Source organism: Heteronotia binoei, chromosome 21 (assembly GCF_032191835.1).
Source record: "Heteronotia binoei isolate CCM8104 ecotype False Entrance Well chromosome 21, APGP_CSIRO_Hbin_v1, whole genome shotgun sequence".
Classification (NCBI taxonomy): Eukaryota; Metazoa; Chordata; class Lepidosauria; order Squamata; family Gekkonidae; genus Heteronotia; species Heteronotia binoei.
In genome coordinates, this window is record NC_083243.1 from 55,652,097 (window position 1) to 55,664,438 (window position 12,342).

The window sequence follows — 12,342 nt, forward strand, 5'->3', positions numbered from 1 at the left end:
AATCAGTTGTTCCATATCCCGTTCTGACAGTTGCTTCTTGACCCTTATACAGCTTTCTCAAGAGACATGTGAGGTGGTCTAGAACGCCCATCTCTTTTAGGACTTGCCACAGTTTGTTGTGATCCACACAATCAAAGGCTTTAGCATAGTTAATGAAAAAGAAATAGACAAAGTCCTTTCCAAAGGACACCTGGGATCTATTTGGTATCTTGTCATTTCATAAAACAAAAAAATAGATAACTGCTTCATAATACAATGAGATAAACCAATGGTTCTCAGGAACTGCCAGGATGCTCTGAGCTGCAGTTAACAGAGAGGCATGGGATATCCCAGCACAATCCTGGAACTATTTTACAGACTCGATTTTTAATGAGACAGTTTGCAAATAAATGTTTTGGAGAATGTTTCCAAGTGTACATGATAATATACAATTTGACTACTAATGGTAACCTCATTTTTGCAAAATGTTACTATCCAAACGGAGGAACAGCTGTTATAAATATTTCTGCAATTTATACTTTTAATTTCACATATTGTTATACAAGTTATATCTGCACAAATTACAAGTTTAATATATTAAATCAAACCTTTTGTAGCCTTTACATATGTTAAGAAATGTTACCTCATACTTTGAAAATAAGGTTTGCTTCATAACAGAGACAGGAGCAGAGAATTTTAGTGGCGCTGGTGTCCAAAACATTTTTAGCGTCCCTGGGTGAAGTTTAACCTTCAAATCAATAATAAAGTTATTTAGTATGATATGGAACTAACCACAATTTATTATGAATAAGTATAGCTATATTTTCATTCAATAACTTTGTAGAACTGCAGCAGAGGACCAATATGTTATCTATCACATTTTTACCCTGCCCTTGTTCTGAGGAGCCCAAGGCATTGTACCGTGAGGTAGATTATACCGAATAGCCTATTAAGTTCAGACATCACCAATTCCAATGTAAGCACAAAGAGAAGCACTTGGACAGAATTTGGATGTCTCCTGTCTAAGAGGTTATCATTACCCTGACCTCAGAAAAAGTCTCCCCCAGAAACCAGTGTAGGATCACTGCATTTAAATTGATAATTGCTGCATGTAGGTTCCATCCCCCTCGCCCCACCTCTTCAGGCTTCTTAACAACACAAAACTGATTTATTTGTAGAAATCTACACTCTTTGGATCAGGACAAGTTACCAGAATCCTTATTATAAACTTAAAATATTGGAAGAGGAGTAGCTGCACATAAAATAAATCTATAACACGTTTAGGATTAGGGAGTTAACAGTGATTGTGGATTGAAGCTGCAATCCTATACAAAGTTAATTCCACAAGGAATGTTAAATAGAAACAGGCTGCAAATGATGCAATGAATATGGCAAGAAGGGGTGAGAATCCTAAAACTCCTCAGAATCCAGAGCCCAGTAGAAAGATATAAAAGCAAGTGCTTCTCCCATGAAACAGTTGGGGGGAGGGAGTAAAAATTTGGGAAGAGGGAAGACACAAAAGCCCAAACAGCCCAGAGTTCAAGGAGATCAGAAGAAAGAGCACTAGCTGAGGTAAGCCTGCTCAGAAAGAGGCAGAGGGGGGGAAGTAAGTATATAGGTTCTGCCTATCAAACCTCCTGCCTTCTTTAGGCAGGTCACTAAGGTCTGATTTACACATATCAGAGAATGAAGTGGCAGAATGTTAAGGGTGGTAGAATGGAATTTACCACTTTGAACTGCAGGTCAAGGAATTTGATTTTGATCATGAACAATTCCTTGCAAATTGAAAACTGGCACAGCAGAAAGAAATTTTTTACTTCAGCTTGTTCTTTGCTGTGCTGGTTTTGTTTTCAAAAAGTTTTTAATGTAAAAGAGTATTCCAAAATACGAACTTCCATGATCCATCACCTGCAGACCAAAGTGGTGCAATCCATTCTACCACCTCAGCATTCTTACTACATTATTCCCACCACATTTTTCTGCATGAGTAAATCAGGCCCAATACATCATAACGCTAAAAACAAAAGTCAACTTCTGCTGGTAGGAGAATGATGCTGCTAGAGATCAACCATCCATTTTCTTTAATCCTACATTAAAAGGTATTGGCGTTTTACAGGTCAATATTTTCTCCCCTAGCAAGTGGCAGTAATCAAAGAACATCAATCACCGAAGGGCTAAGAGTCACAACCTATTATCTGTATCGAAAAAAGGCAATTCCAAATATATTTAGGTACACCCAATAGCTTTGATTAAACTTTTCTTGGAATCGTGATTGTAATAATTCAATGGCCAGATTAAACCATCTGACCTAAAACAGGATATTCAGAGATTATTTTCTGTTTTTCTGAAAATGCATCAGAAGTGATCCAGAAGGATAATAGCATGCTATATTTCAAAAGATTAGAATCTGACAAAAGAAAAATCATGAGAGAGAAACCAGAGTATAGAAAATCATGAGAAATATGAAATCCAAATGTCTTACTTTCTCCCCCAACAATTCTAATTGTGGTTTTTCAATATAATATTCAGCTTTTCTTTGCCATTCAGTCATACTCTCCGGTGATTGCAATGGTAAAACTGTATTTTTTTCTTTCTGACTGCATTGGTATGCCTCTGATACAGGAACTCCTTCATTAAAAATTCTGAAATCATATTATTTGATTAAGTACTGGGAAATTTGTAACATGCACTAAAATATATTATTTTATGCATTTTTAAAAAAAGATTCTGCACTACACCTTGGTGCTGGGTATTATTGCTGGGTATAGTAATTGCTGGGTACAATTTCAAATTGATGTTCTAAGAAAAGCAATGAAATATTAATATTTTATTACAAGACAATGAGAAAACACAGCAGGTCAGAGGAGCAATTTGTATAATATCAGTATAGTACTAGCACCAAAATATGACTGTCATACAGCTCTGGTAGTATGTCAGCTATTGGTAGGTGACAGGGCTTTTTTTCTGGAGGAATGCGGTGGAACAGAGTTCCAGAATCTCTTTGTAGAAACAAAATTCTCAAAAAATGTTTAAAAGTTAATGAGGGGCACCTGTGTGTTTCTCCTTCATTTTCATCTTGAGAGTTCTGGCACCTCTTTCTCCAGAAAAAAAGCCCTGGTAGGTGTGCCTTCCCAAGCCTGAATTGCAACTACTGTCCTACATAAGACAGCTGCCTGGCTCTATCCTACTTGCCCAGCAGAAAATGCAGCATAAGCCCCCAGTTCGAACCATGGTTAAGTAACAACACTGCATTATGATAAGACATATACTTTGCAATAGTAACACTCAGTAATAATTTCTTTCAAATAATATATTTATCCTCCAAATTAAGATGCCACCGTTAAGTTTCAGAAAAACAGCTTGTTTACCTGTAACTGATTATCTTTGAGTGGTCACCTGTGCAGTCACACACTTGGGTTGAGCCCTGGCTCCAATCCGACCTTGGAGAACTCCAATAGTTAGCATCGGCAGTTTTTGGCTTTTTCCTCTGCTCTAGGGAGCAGGCAGCTAGTGAGCATGCCCAGAACTGAGAAGAAAGCTCCTTCCCCGCTCAGTTTTTCCCAACTGCCACCAGAAAGGCCATCAGAAGGTAAGTAGATGGACATGCCAGCAGTGGGGAAGGCTGGGCGGGGCATCTGTGACTGCACAGGTGACCACTCAAAGATCATGTGTTACAGGTAGGCAACCTGTTTATCTTCTTCAGGGACATGTCACGCACTAGGGTGCAGGCAGGGAAAGAGACCAAGTCCAAGCCAGGGTCTGAGTCAGAAAGCAGAGAGGGAATCACAAGGGCAAGTTCAAAGTACAGAGTCCAAGTCCAATCCAAGGTCAGAATCAAAAGAACAGAACAGGAACCGAGAGAGCAACGTCCAAAACTCAAACCAAGAGCAGGGTTGTTTGAAGCCAGGAATCAAGAAGCCGAAGGATTAGGTTTCAAAGGCAAACAGGAGTGGAGGCGAGTCATGAGATAGATGAGTTGCTTCCATGGAGGCCCTAACCCCGAGCAGGGGCTAAATGGGCCCTCGTTGGTGCTCCAATTAACAGCGGAGAAGCTCCTGCTAATACTCAGGGCTAATCGAACACCTTCCTCTTTGGCATGCGTCCCTCTTCTTAGTTGCTAAGTCACGGCGTAGCTGTTCCTTTAATTGAACTACTGGTGGGGGAGAATCAGGGGGCTCCCTGCTTGCAGCTGTGCTTGCCCCTCCTCCTCCTCTGCTGCTGGGTCAGGGGCGGGGGGGCAGTAGGCTGTCAACCTCCTGAGCACTAGAGGGGCCAGCTGTAGGCTCTGATACCAGTCTATGGACTTTATTGTCGAACTGCCGCTGTCCCAAGGGAAAACGGTGATATTGGTGGTGGTCGATACCTTTTCCAAACAAGCCCATTTCATCCCCTGCACTAAATTACCTAATGCCAAGAAACTGGCGTACTTGTTCTTTCAACACATGGTAAAAGTACACTCCTTCCCTGATAAGGTCATTAGTGACAGGGGCCCGCAGTTCGTTGCCAACTTCTGGCAGGAGTTTTGTAAACTAACCGGTATGGAACAGGGGCTAAGCTCTGCATATCACCCCCAAACAGACGGACAGACTGAGAAGGTGAATGCGCTGCTTGAACAGTACTTACGGTGTTATGTGAACCACCAACAATCCAATTGGGTGGAACTTCTGCCGTTTGCTGAGTATGGATATAACAACAGCATCCATAGTTCGACCAAAACCTTCCCGTTTAAAATAGTGAATGGTTATGAAGGGAAGCCTTTCTCCCTGCTACCAGGAGGCAACCAAACCAAAGTCCCTTCCTCATTCGAACAATGGTGGGGACCTTTAGGTGAAGGATGGAAGGTAATACAGGAGAATTTGGAAAACGCCAAAGAAAGTTAAAAAAAACATTATGATAAAAAACACATCCCAGTGTGCGATTTCAAAGTAGGAGAGACGGTATTTCTGTCCACAAAGAACTTGCCCTTACCACAGACCTCAAAGAAACTGGCATATAAATATATGGGGCCGTTTAAAATAAAAAAGGTGATAAAGTGATAGTGGAATTAGAGTTATCAAAATTGTTTAGCAAAATCCATCCTGTCTTTCATTGCAGCCTTTTGCACCGGGGCCCGGGGGCTACGAGTTGGCACCCTTGTCCACCGGCGCCACAACCAATTCAAGTGGAGGGGCAGAGTCACCATGCGGTGCAGGAAATACTGGATGCCAGGTTGAAAAGGGGAGTGCTCTGCTTTTTGATAAGGTGGAAACATTTCCCCCCAAATCACGATGAGTGGGTAGAAGCATCCAATGTAAAGGCGCCCAGGTTATTAAAGAAGTTTTACCTACTGCACCCAGAAAAACCCCAGGCTGAGGCTTAGGGGGGGCAGTATGTCAAGCATACAACTTGTTCTTAGTAGAAAGCTGTATTGTTTATTATCTTACTGTGCTGGTGCATATCAAAGCCATGTAACCCATTCTCTAGTTCGCGCCTCTTGTAACAAATGCAGGAATGCCAGCTTTGAAGATAGTGCCTCCCCGGGCCACACATTTGACACCCCTGGTCTAGGTGAATACAGCTTCTTGGAGCAAGAGGAAGACATTGTGCTGGTATCAGGAACCTTCAGAGTCATGGACTTAAGTGGTTCAGAGGCCATTGCAGAGTGCTCTTTCAATTTCTTGTCGACTTATTCTTGTGTATGTGAAGCTGCCAACAAAGCCAAATCTCCCCACTCTTTTTTAGGGAGAGGAAGCAAGACCTGAGACAAGGTGGTATGCAGCATTGAAGGAAGCAGAGAGGCCTCCAAGAAATGACTCGTTAGTCCAATTTTTCCTCATCTGCTTGCTGAACTCATGGCAGTTGGGACAAGAATCCCAAACACTGGGAATGGCTGTCCCTTCCAGCACCTTTTTAAAAAGGTATTTTTTTCCCTTTTGGTCCACCAGGGTGAGGAGGGGGGGAAAGGAGGAGGGGAGGAAGGTAAAGTCCAGAAAAAAACTCACAAAGGTCCTTTTTGCACCTTTTTTAGTTAGAAGACAACAGTACAGGCGAAGAAGAAATCCAAAGTAGATCAAAGAGTTTGGAAAGTAAAAATGCTGAGGTAAAAAAACTGGAGAAAGAGCAACAAGGTTCTTAAAGGGGTGGTGGTAAAAGAAAAACTGAGTGGGGGTGGGGCTTTCTCCTCAGTTCCGGGCAATGTCAATAGCTGCCTGCTCCCCAGAGCAGGGGGGGAAAGCCCGCCGAAAAAACACTGACGCTAGCTATTGGAGTTCTCCAAGGTCGGATTGGGGCCAAGGCTTAACTCAAGTGTGGGACTGCGCAGGGACCATGAAGAAGATCATAAAATTCAAAATATTTATAGAATGTAGAATAAATTTCAAAATATTTACAGAATGTATACTGAAGATTACATAGAAACACTGATAAACCTTTATTATCACCTTTCCATTAAAATGTACAAAGTGATGAAAATATAAAACAAATTTAAAATATATAGCATATATAGAAGAACATATATAGGTATATATGTAGCACACACACACAAATACATACATAAATATTTGTAGAAAAAGCCCAGCATCAACTAATTTGCATATTAGGCCACACCCCCTGATGCCAAGCCAGTCGGAACTGCGTTCCTGTGCATTCATGCTCAAAAAAAGCCCTTTGTATATGCGTGTGTGTATTTGTTACATACACAGACACAATAATATATATTAAAACAATTTTAAAATATATAGCATATAAATAAAACAACAAAATACTAAAACCAACAGCATCTAAAAAGCAGAGAACAATAATACCTGCTTAACCTGGCACCAAAAGCAGCAGAGTTAACCCATGGGCTTCACTGATTGGGGGGGGGGGGGCGCTGTTCCAAAGTTGCAGAGCTGCCACAACACCCTGCCCTGAGCACTTCTAGACATGTGAATCAAAAGATCAGATCCTCAGAGCCAATCTTAAATAATAGGAAAGTACACACCAAAAAAGATGCCTTCTGAGGTATAATGGGCCAAGACCATTTAGGGTTTTAGAAGCAATAATTAGCACTTTGTTAGATCCACAACCAATTGCAGTCAGGCCAATGTGCAAGAACTGTCATTTAATAGTGTATCCCTGCTGATTCCTCACAGCAGCTTTTAACACTATTGACCATGGTTTCCTTCTGGGGCACCTGGCTGGGACAAGTCTTAGAAGTAGGGTTCCCAGCCTCCCACTGAGGGTGGGGTCTCCCCCAATTTCAGGGAGCCCAACCTGCCACCATGGTACTGGCTCCCCCAGAGCGCACCAGTGAGCCACGTCATGTCTGGTGCGGTGATGTCACCCTATTTGGAAGAACTGTTTTATGATTATTGTAGCCCTTCTTTGAAGGTAGATCCCAGAAGGGGGTGATGAGTGCTGGGAAGGGTAATGGTTCTGGTAGGTCCAGATCCTTCTTTAGTTAGCAGAGTGCACAAAACTTTAATGCAGCAGCTGCTTGTATCGAATCTGAACAGACTATATGGCTGCATAGTTACATAGAGCCACCATTTCTACTTGAAACTAAATAACTACTTTATTACAGAAATACTTCTGATAGTGCAGATTAAGAGAAAGAAACATCCTAAACCAGGGGTGTCAAACTCATGAGGGCCAGATCTGACATAAATGAGACCTTGTTGGGCCAGACCGGGCTATATGAACATATGAAGCTGCCTTATACTGAATCAGACCCTCAGTCCATCAAAGTCAATATTGTCTACTCAGACTGCCAGTGGCTCTCCAGGGTCTCAAGCTGAGGTTTTTTCACACCTACTTGCCTGGACCCTTTTTAGTTGGAGATGCTGGGGATTGAACCTGGGACCTTCTGCTTACCAAGCAGATATTCTACCACTGAGCCACCGCCCCTCCCTAATGTCATGCTGTGCCGTGCCGTTCCATGCCATGTGTGTACCTATTTAAGATTAGGTAACAGAGATATACACTTTTTAAAGGCACAAACAAATGTGACTAATTTTTTTAAAAAATTAAAACATGCTTAAAACATTAGCACTTGTTGGTCGTAAAGGTGCTTTCTTTGTATTTCTCCCATGGGATCTAGGGAACTGGGCAAAGAAAGCCCTGGCTCTTTCCCTCCACCCCCCCCAGGGGACCAGGAGGGCGAAGGGCCTCAACCAATGGAGAAAATTGTGGTTTTGGTCTGTAGCTCCTGTGTGATTGAGCAAGACTTGTCAAGCAAGCTGAGATGCAGAAGGAAGCAAAGGAGGGGGAGAAGGAAGCAGACAAGAGCCAGTTGCTTGGGGGCCTGATTCAGTCCCTTGGCCACATGTTTGACACCCCTGTCTTAAACTATCTATCTGGCAGATGGGGACGATGCAGAGAGGAGCATCTTGATTCCCCATCTTGTGTGCGTGAGAGAGAGAGAGCGAGCGCAGGAAGGAAGTTGCTTTCCCCTAGAAGTGCTCAACTGCATCTCAAAAGGACACTGTAATAACAGAGAGTAAGCTAGAAGGAGCTTAGTGTGTTCCTGCCTACACTGCCTACTCTGTGGTCACTTGCTTCTGGAGGTCTGAAACACAAGGGCATTGACCAGGAACTTCCAACAATGAGACTAAAGATGGTACCTCGCACAGGCTCGATTAAGTAGTTCTGTAGCAATTTTGTGAAGGAAGGCTGAGAATCAGAGCAGCAGCAATGAAAAAGTACCTTATGTGCACAGAAGTTCACAGAAATCACTGGAAAGCTTGACCTTAGTGAGATTTGGATCAACTACTATATTCGGGGTTTTCTTTACTTTTATGATCCCATTTATTTAGAAATGTAAGGGAGCTAGAAAATAATTTCATAAAATCACATTTTCAATTATTTAAGAAAAATGAAATTTCTGACAATTGCCTCTTCCTTCACCACTAGTCCCTATTTTGAAGACCTCCCCAGAAATCTCTACTGGATGAAAAACAAGAGGCTATAAAGGTAAACAACTTGTGGACCAGTCTGTAATACCAAATCAACAGCCACTATGTATGCGGGGCCATAACTATCCTGTGAAAATGGCAAAACAAAAACATGCAATTCCAGGAAATGCCTCGGCCAGCAGTAGTGAGTGAGAGAGATTTCAGCAGTTAACTATACACCAGTTTAGTTTCTCTTAATCTGCACTATCAGAAGTATTTCTGTAATAAAGTAGTTATTTAGTTTAGCAATAGTCCACTCAATCAAGACTCAGGAATATAATAGGCAAAAGTATGCCAAAATAAAAATCTGCTTTAAAAAAATTCATAATGTTATTGTAATCTTATGATTGACTAAGCTTTGGCTGGAAAACTGGGCTGAAATAAATAAAATGAATTTTAACAGGGATAAATGTAAAGTTCTGCATTTAGGTAGGAGAAATTCAATGCATAGTTACAGGATGGGGCAGACTTGACTTGGCAGTACTATGCGCAAGAAGGATCTAGGGGTTTTAGCAGACCATATGTTGAACATGAGTCAACAGTGTGATGTGGTGGCTAAAAAGGCAAATGCAATTTTGGGCTGTATCAACAGAAGTATAGTGTCCAGATCATGTGAGGTGACGGTATCATTTTACTCTGCTCTGGTAAGACCTCACCTGTAGTATTGTGTTCAGTTTTGAGCACCGCATTTTAAGAAGTATCTAGACATGCCAGATTGGGTCCAAAAGCGGGCAATGAAGATGGTAAGGTATCTGGAGACCAGGTCCTAAGAAGAAAGGTTGAGGAAGCTGGGTATGTTTAGTCTGGAGAGGAGGCAGCTGAGAGATGATATGATCACCATCTTCAAGTACTTGAAGAGCTGTCATATAGAGGATGATGCAGTATTGTTTTTTGTTGCCCCAGAAGGTAGGACTAGAACCAATGGGTTGAAACTAAATCAAAAGTGTTTCTGGCTCAACATTAGGAAGAATTTCCTGACAGAGCAGTTCCTCAGTGGAACAGGCTTCCTCAGGAAATGAAGATTTTTAAACAAAGGCTAGATGGTCATCTGACAGCAATGCTGATCCTGTGAACTTAGGTGGAGGTATTTATAAATTTCATGCATTGTGCAGGGGGGTCCCTTCCAACTCTATGACTCTGGGGGGGGGACCCTTCCAACTCTATGATTCTATGGAATGTTTGGTCTCAGTACATTAAAAATAAGTAAAGAGCAATACAGGTAAAAATGCCAAGATGGTTAGGTCCACATTGCAGAAGAAACAGAAATCTTGAGAATCATACATATACTGATTTTAGAAATATGAAAAAACTACAATATGTCATTAGTATTCCTTTCTCATTAGCACATGCTAACAGTGACATCTACTGGTGATTTGCAATCATTCTCATTAGAGAGAAGAAGACAGAGACAAGAACTTCTTCCTCAAGAAGTTTTTTCCTGCCTTGGCTTCCTAACTGGAGCACTTTTTTGGAGCTTCCACATTACACCACACTGTAAATCAATCTGTTTCTGGTTTTCCCTGTACTCAAGATGCTCTTTCCCCAATTTGCTTTAAGTCCAATTTTTTAGCAAAAAATGCAGTCCAACCTCATTAGCTCCCTGTCTAGATGGAATAATATCCATTTTCCTGCCCTAAAAAAGTCCCACTCACATCAGTACAACTCTCTTGTCATCTGCTCACAGCAGACACCATTTTCCCAACATTTTTTTCCTGCTGCACCAGAGGGCTTCTGGAAGTTTTTTTTTTAAAAAATTGGTAATTGCTATAGTACATGCATGAAAAGAATACACCAAGAGAAGTTGCTAGGGAAGAAGAAGAGTTACATTTATACCCTGCCCTTCACTCGGAGTCTCAGAGCAGCTTACAACCACATCGTCTCCCCACAACAGATATCATATGAGGTAGGTGGGGCTGAGAGAGCCCAGAGAGAACTATTACAGGCCCAAGGCCACCCAACTGACTTCTTGTGGAGGAGTGGAGACTAAAACCCAGGTCTCCAGATTAGAGTCCACTGCTCTTAACCAATACCATTACTGAAGGATCTGACTAATCTGTGTTCTAAAATGTTAAAAAGTGCCCATGAGGAAATAATTACTTTTGTGGAATACACACACAAAGAAGTGTAATATAAAAATATTTTAAATATTTACCTTATTCATCTTATATTTTGAATATTTATCTTATCTTATTTATCTTAGAGTGACAAGGGACCTGCAGGAACAAAAAGAACTGGCAGCTCCATTCCACTGTGACACCACCTGAGCTCATTTTAAATGCCGCTCAATAAAAGCAGCTCTCTTCCAGCTCTCCTAATGAGTAGTACAAATTAAATCACTCTTCCTTTGTTTCTCACCTAGTTGTCTTTATGTCACTAGTCTCAGACTTTATTAGCTGAATTTCAAAACGATGATCATTTAACTTGACCAAACTTCATTTTGTCTACAGGCCAAAGCCCCTCCCTCCTTGTTAGCAAATTGTCCCTGAAAGGAAGGAAAGGTCCCCTGTGCAAGCACCAGTCATTTCCAACTCTGGGGTGACGTTGCTGTCACAATGGGGTGGTTTGCCATTGCCTTCCCCAGTCTTTTTACACTTTCCCCCCAGCAAGCTGGGTACACATTTTACTGACTTCGGAAAGATCGAAGGCTGAGTCAACCTTGGGCCAGCTACCTGAATCCAGCTTCCGCTGGAATCAAACTCAGGTCATGAGCAGAGCGTTCAGACCACAGTACTGCAGTACTGCTGCTTTACCACTCTGCGGCACGGGGCCACTAAAATTGTCCCTGAGGGATGTGTTAATGTGACATTTCCCTTGTCTCTTGCTCCCAGTAGAGGGCAAATTCCTTCCTCATTTTAAATAGTATGCTAACTGTATGACTGCTGGAAATACTTTTCTTCTCTGCTAGATAGTTCCTTAGGTGTAAAAGAGCAGATAGCTTCCTCTTTCAAAGTAATGGCTCTCCATTTCTTAGTCACTTTTTCTATGCCTCATGTTTGCACCATGTTTGTACACCACTCAGCTACTTTGCTGTTTCCTTATTGGATAAGGAGCCTTTTATGCAAACACACAAAGAAAAAAACAACAGCTGAGTTGTGTGGATTTTCAGATGTTAGAAGAAATACTTGATGCCAGTTCAGCCAATATATGTTAACTCCCTGCGTTTTTTTCTTAGCCTTTATCTGAAATACATGTAGCCAAAGCCATCTTGATCAAAGAATGTACCTCTAAGCTTTTGTGTCTGGCTTTGAGACCTGGCATCAGTCAATGTAGAATAGAACCTTGCTAACTTTCCAGTTGCATATACCTGTTGCATCAGTCAATGTAGAACAGAACCTTGCTAACTTTCCTGTTGCATATACCTTTTGCTGTGTTTATAGTTTTCTGTTTTCTATTTTATATGCCACATAAATTCCAGTTTCCTTTTTAACTTTTGGATAATCAGTCTGTTACT

The 12,342-nt window shown here is 41.5% G+C and overlaps 1 protein-coding gene across 1 annotated transcript in view; it reads right to left on the reverse strand.

Annotated features, from left to right (window-relative positions):
• The window catches only part of TTC6 (tetratricopeptide repeat domain 6), a 178,682-nt gene that overhangs the window by 117,254 nt on the left and 49,086 nt on the right, over positions 1 to 12,342 (reverse strand). The window contains exons 8-9 of the mRNA XM_060262626.1: positions 2,462 to 2,621; positions 623 to 727 (exon numbers count right to left, since the gene is read on the reverse strand). Coding sequence (XP_060118609.1) covers positions 623 to 727; positions 2,462 to 2,621 — 265 coding nt within the window. The remainder of the gene's footprint in view (positions 1 to 622; positions 728 to 2,461; positions 2,622 to 12,342) is intronic.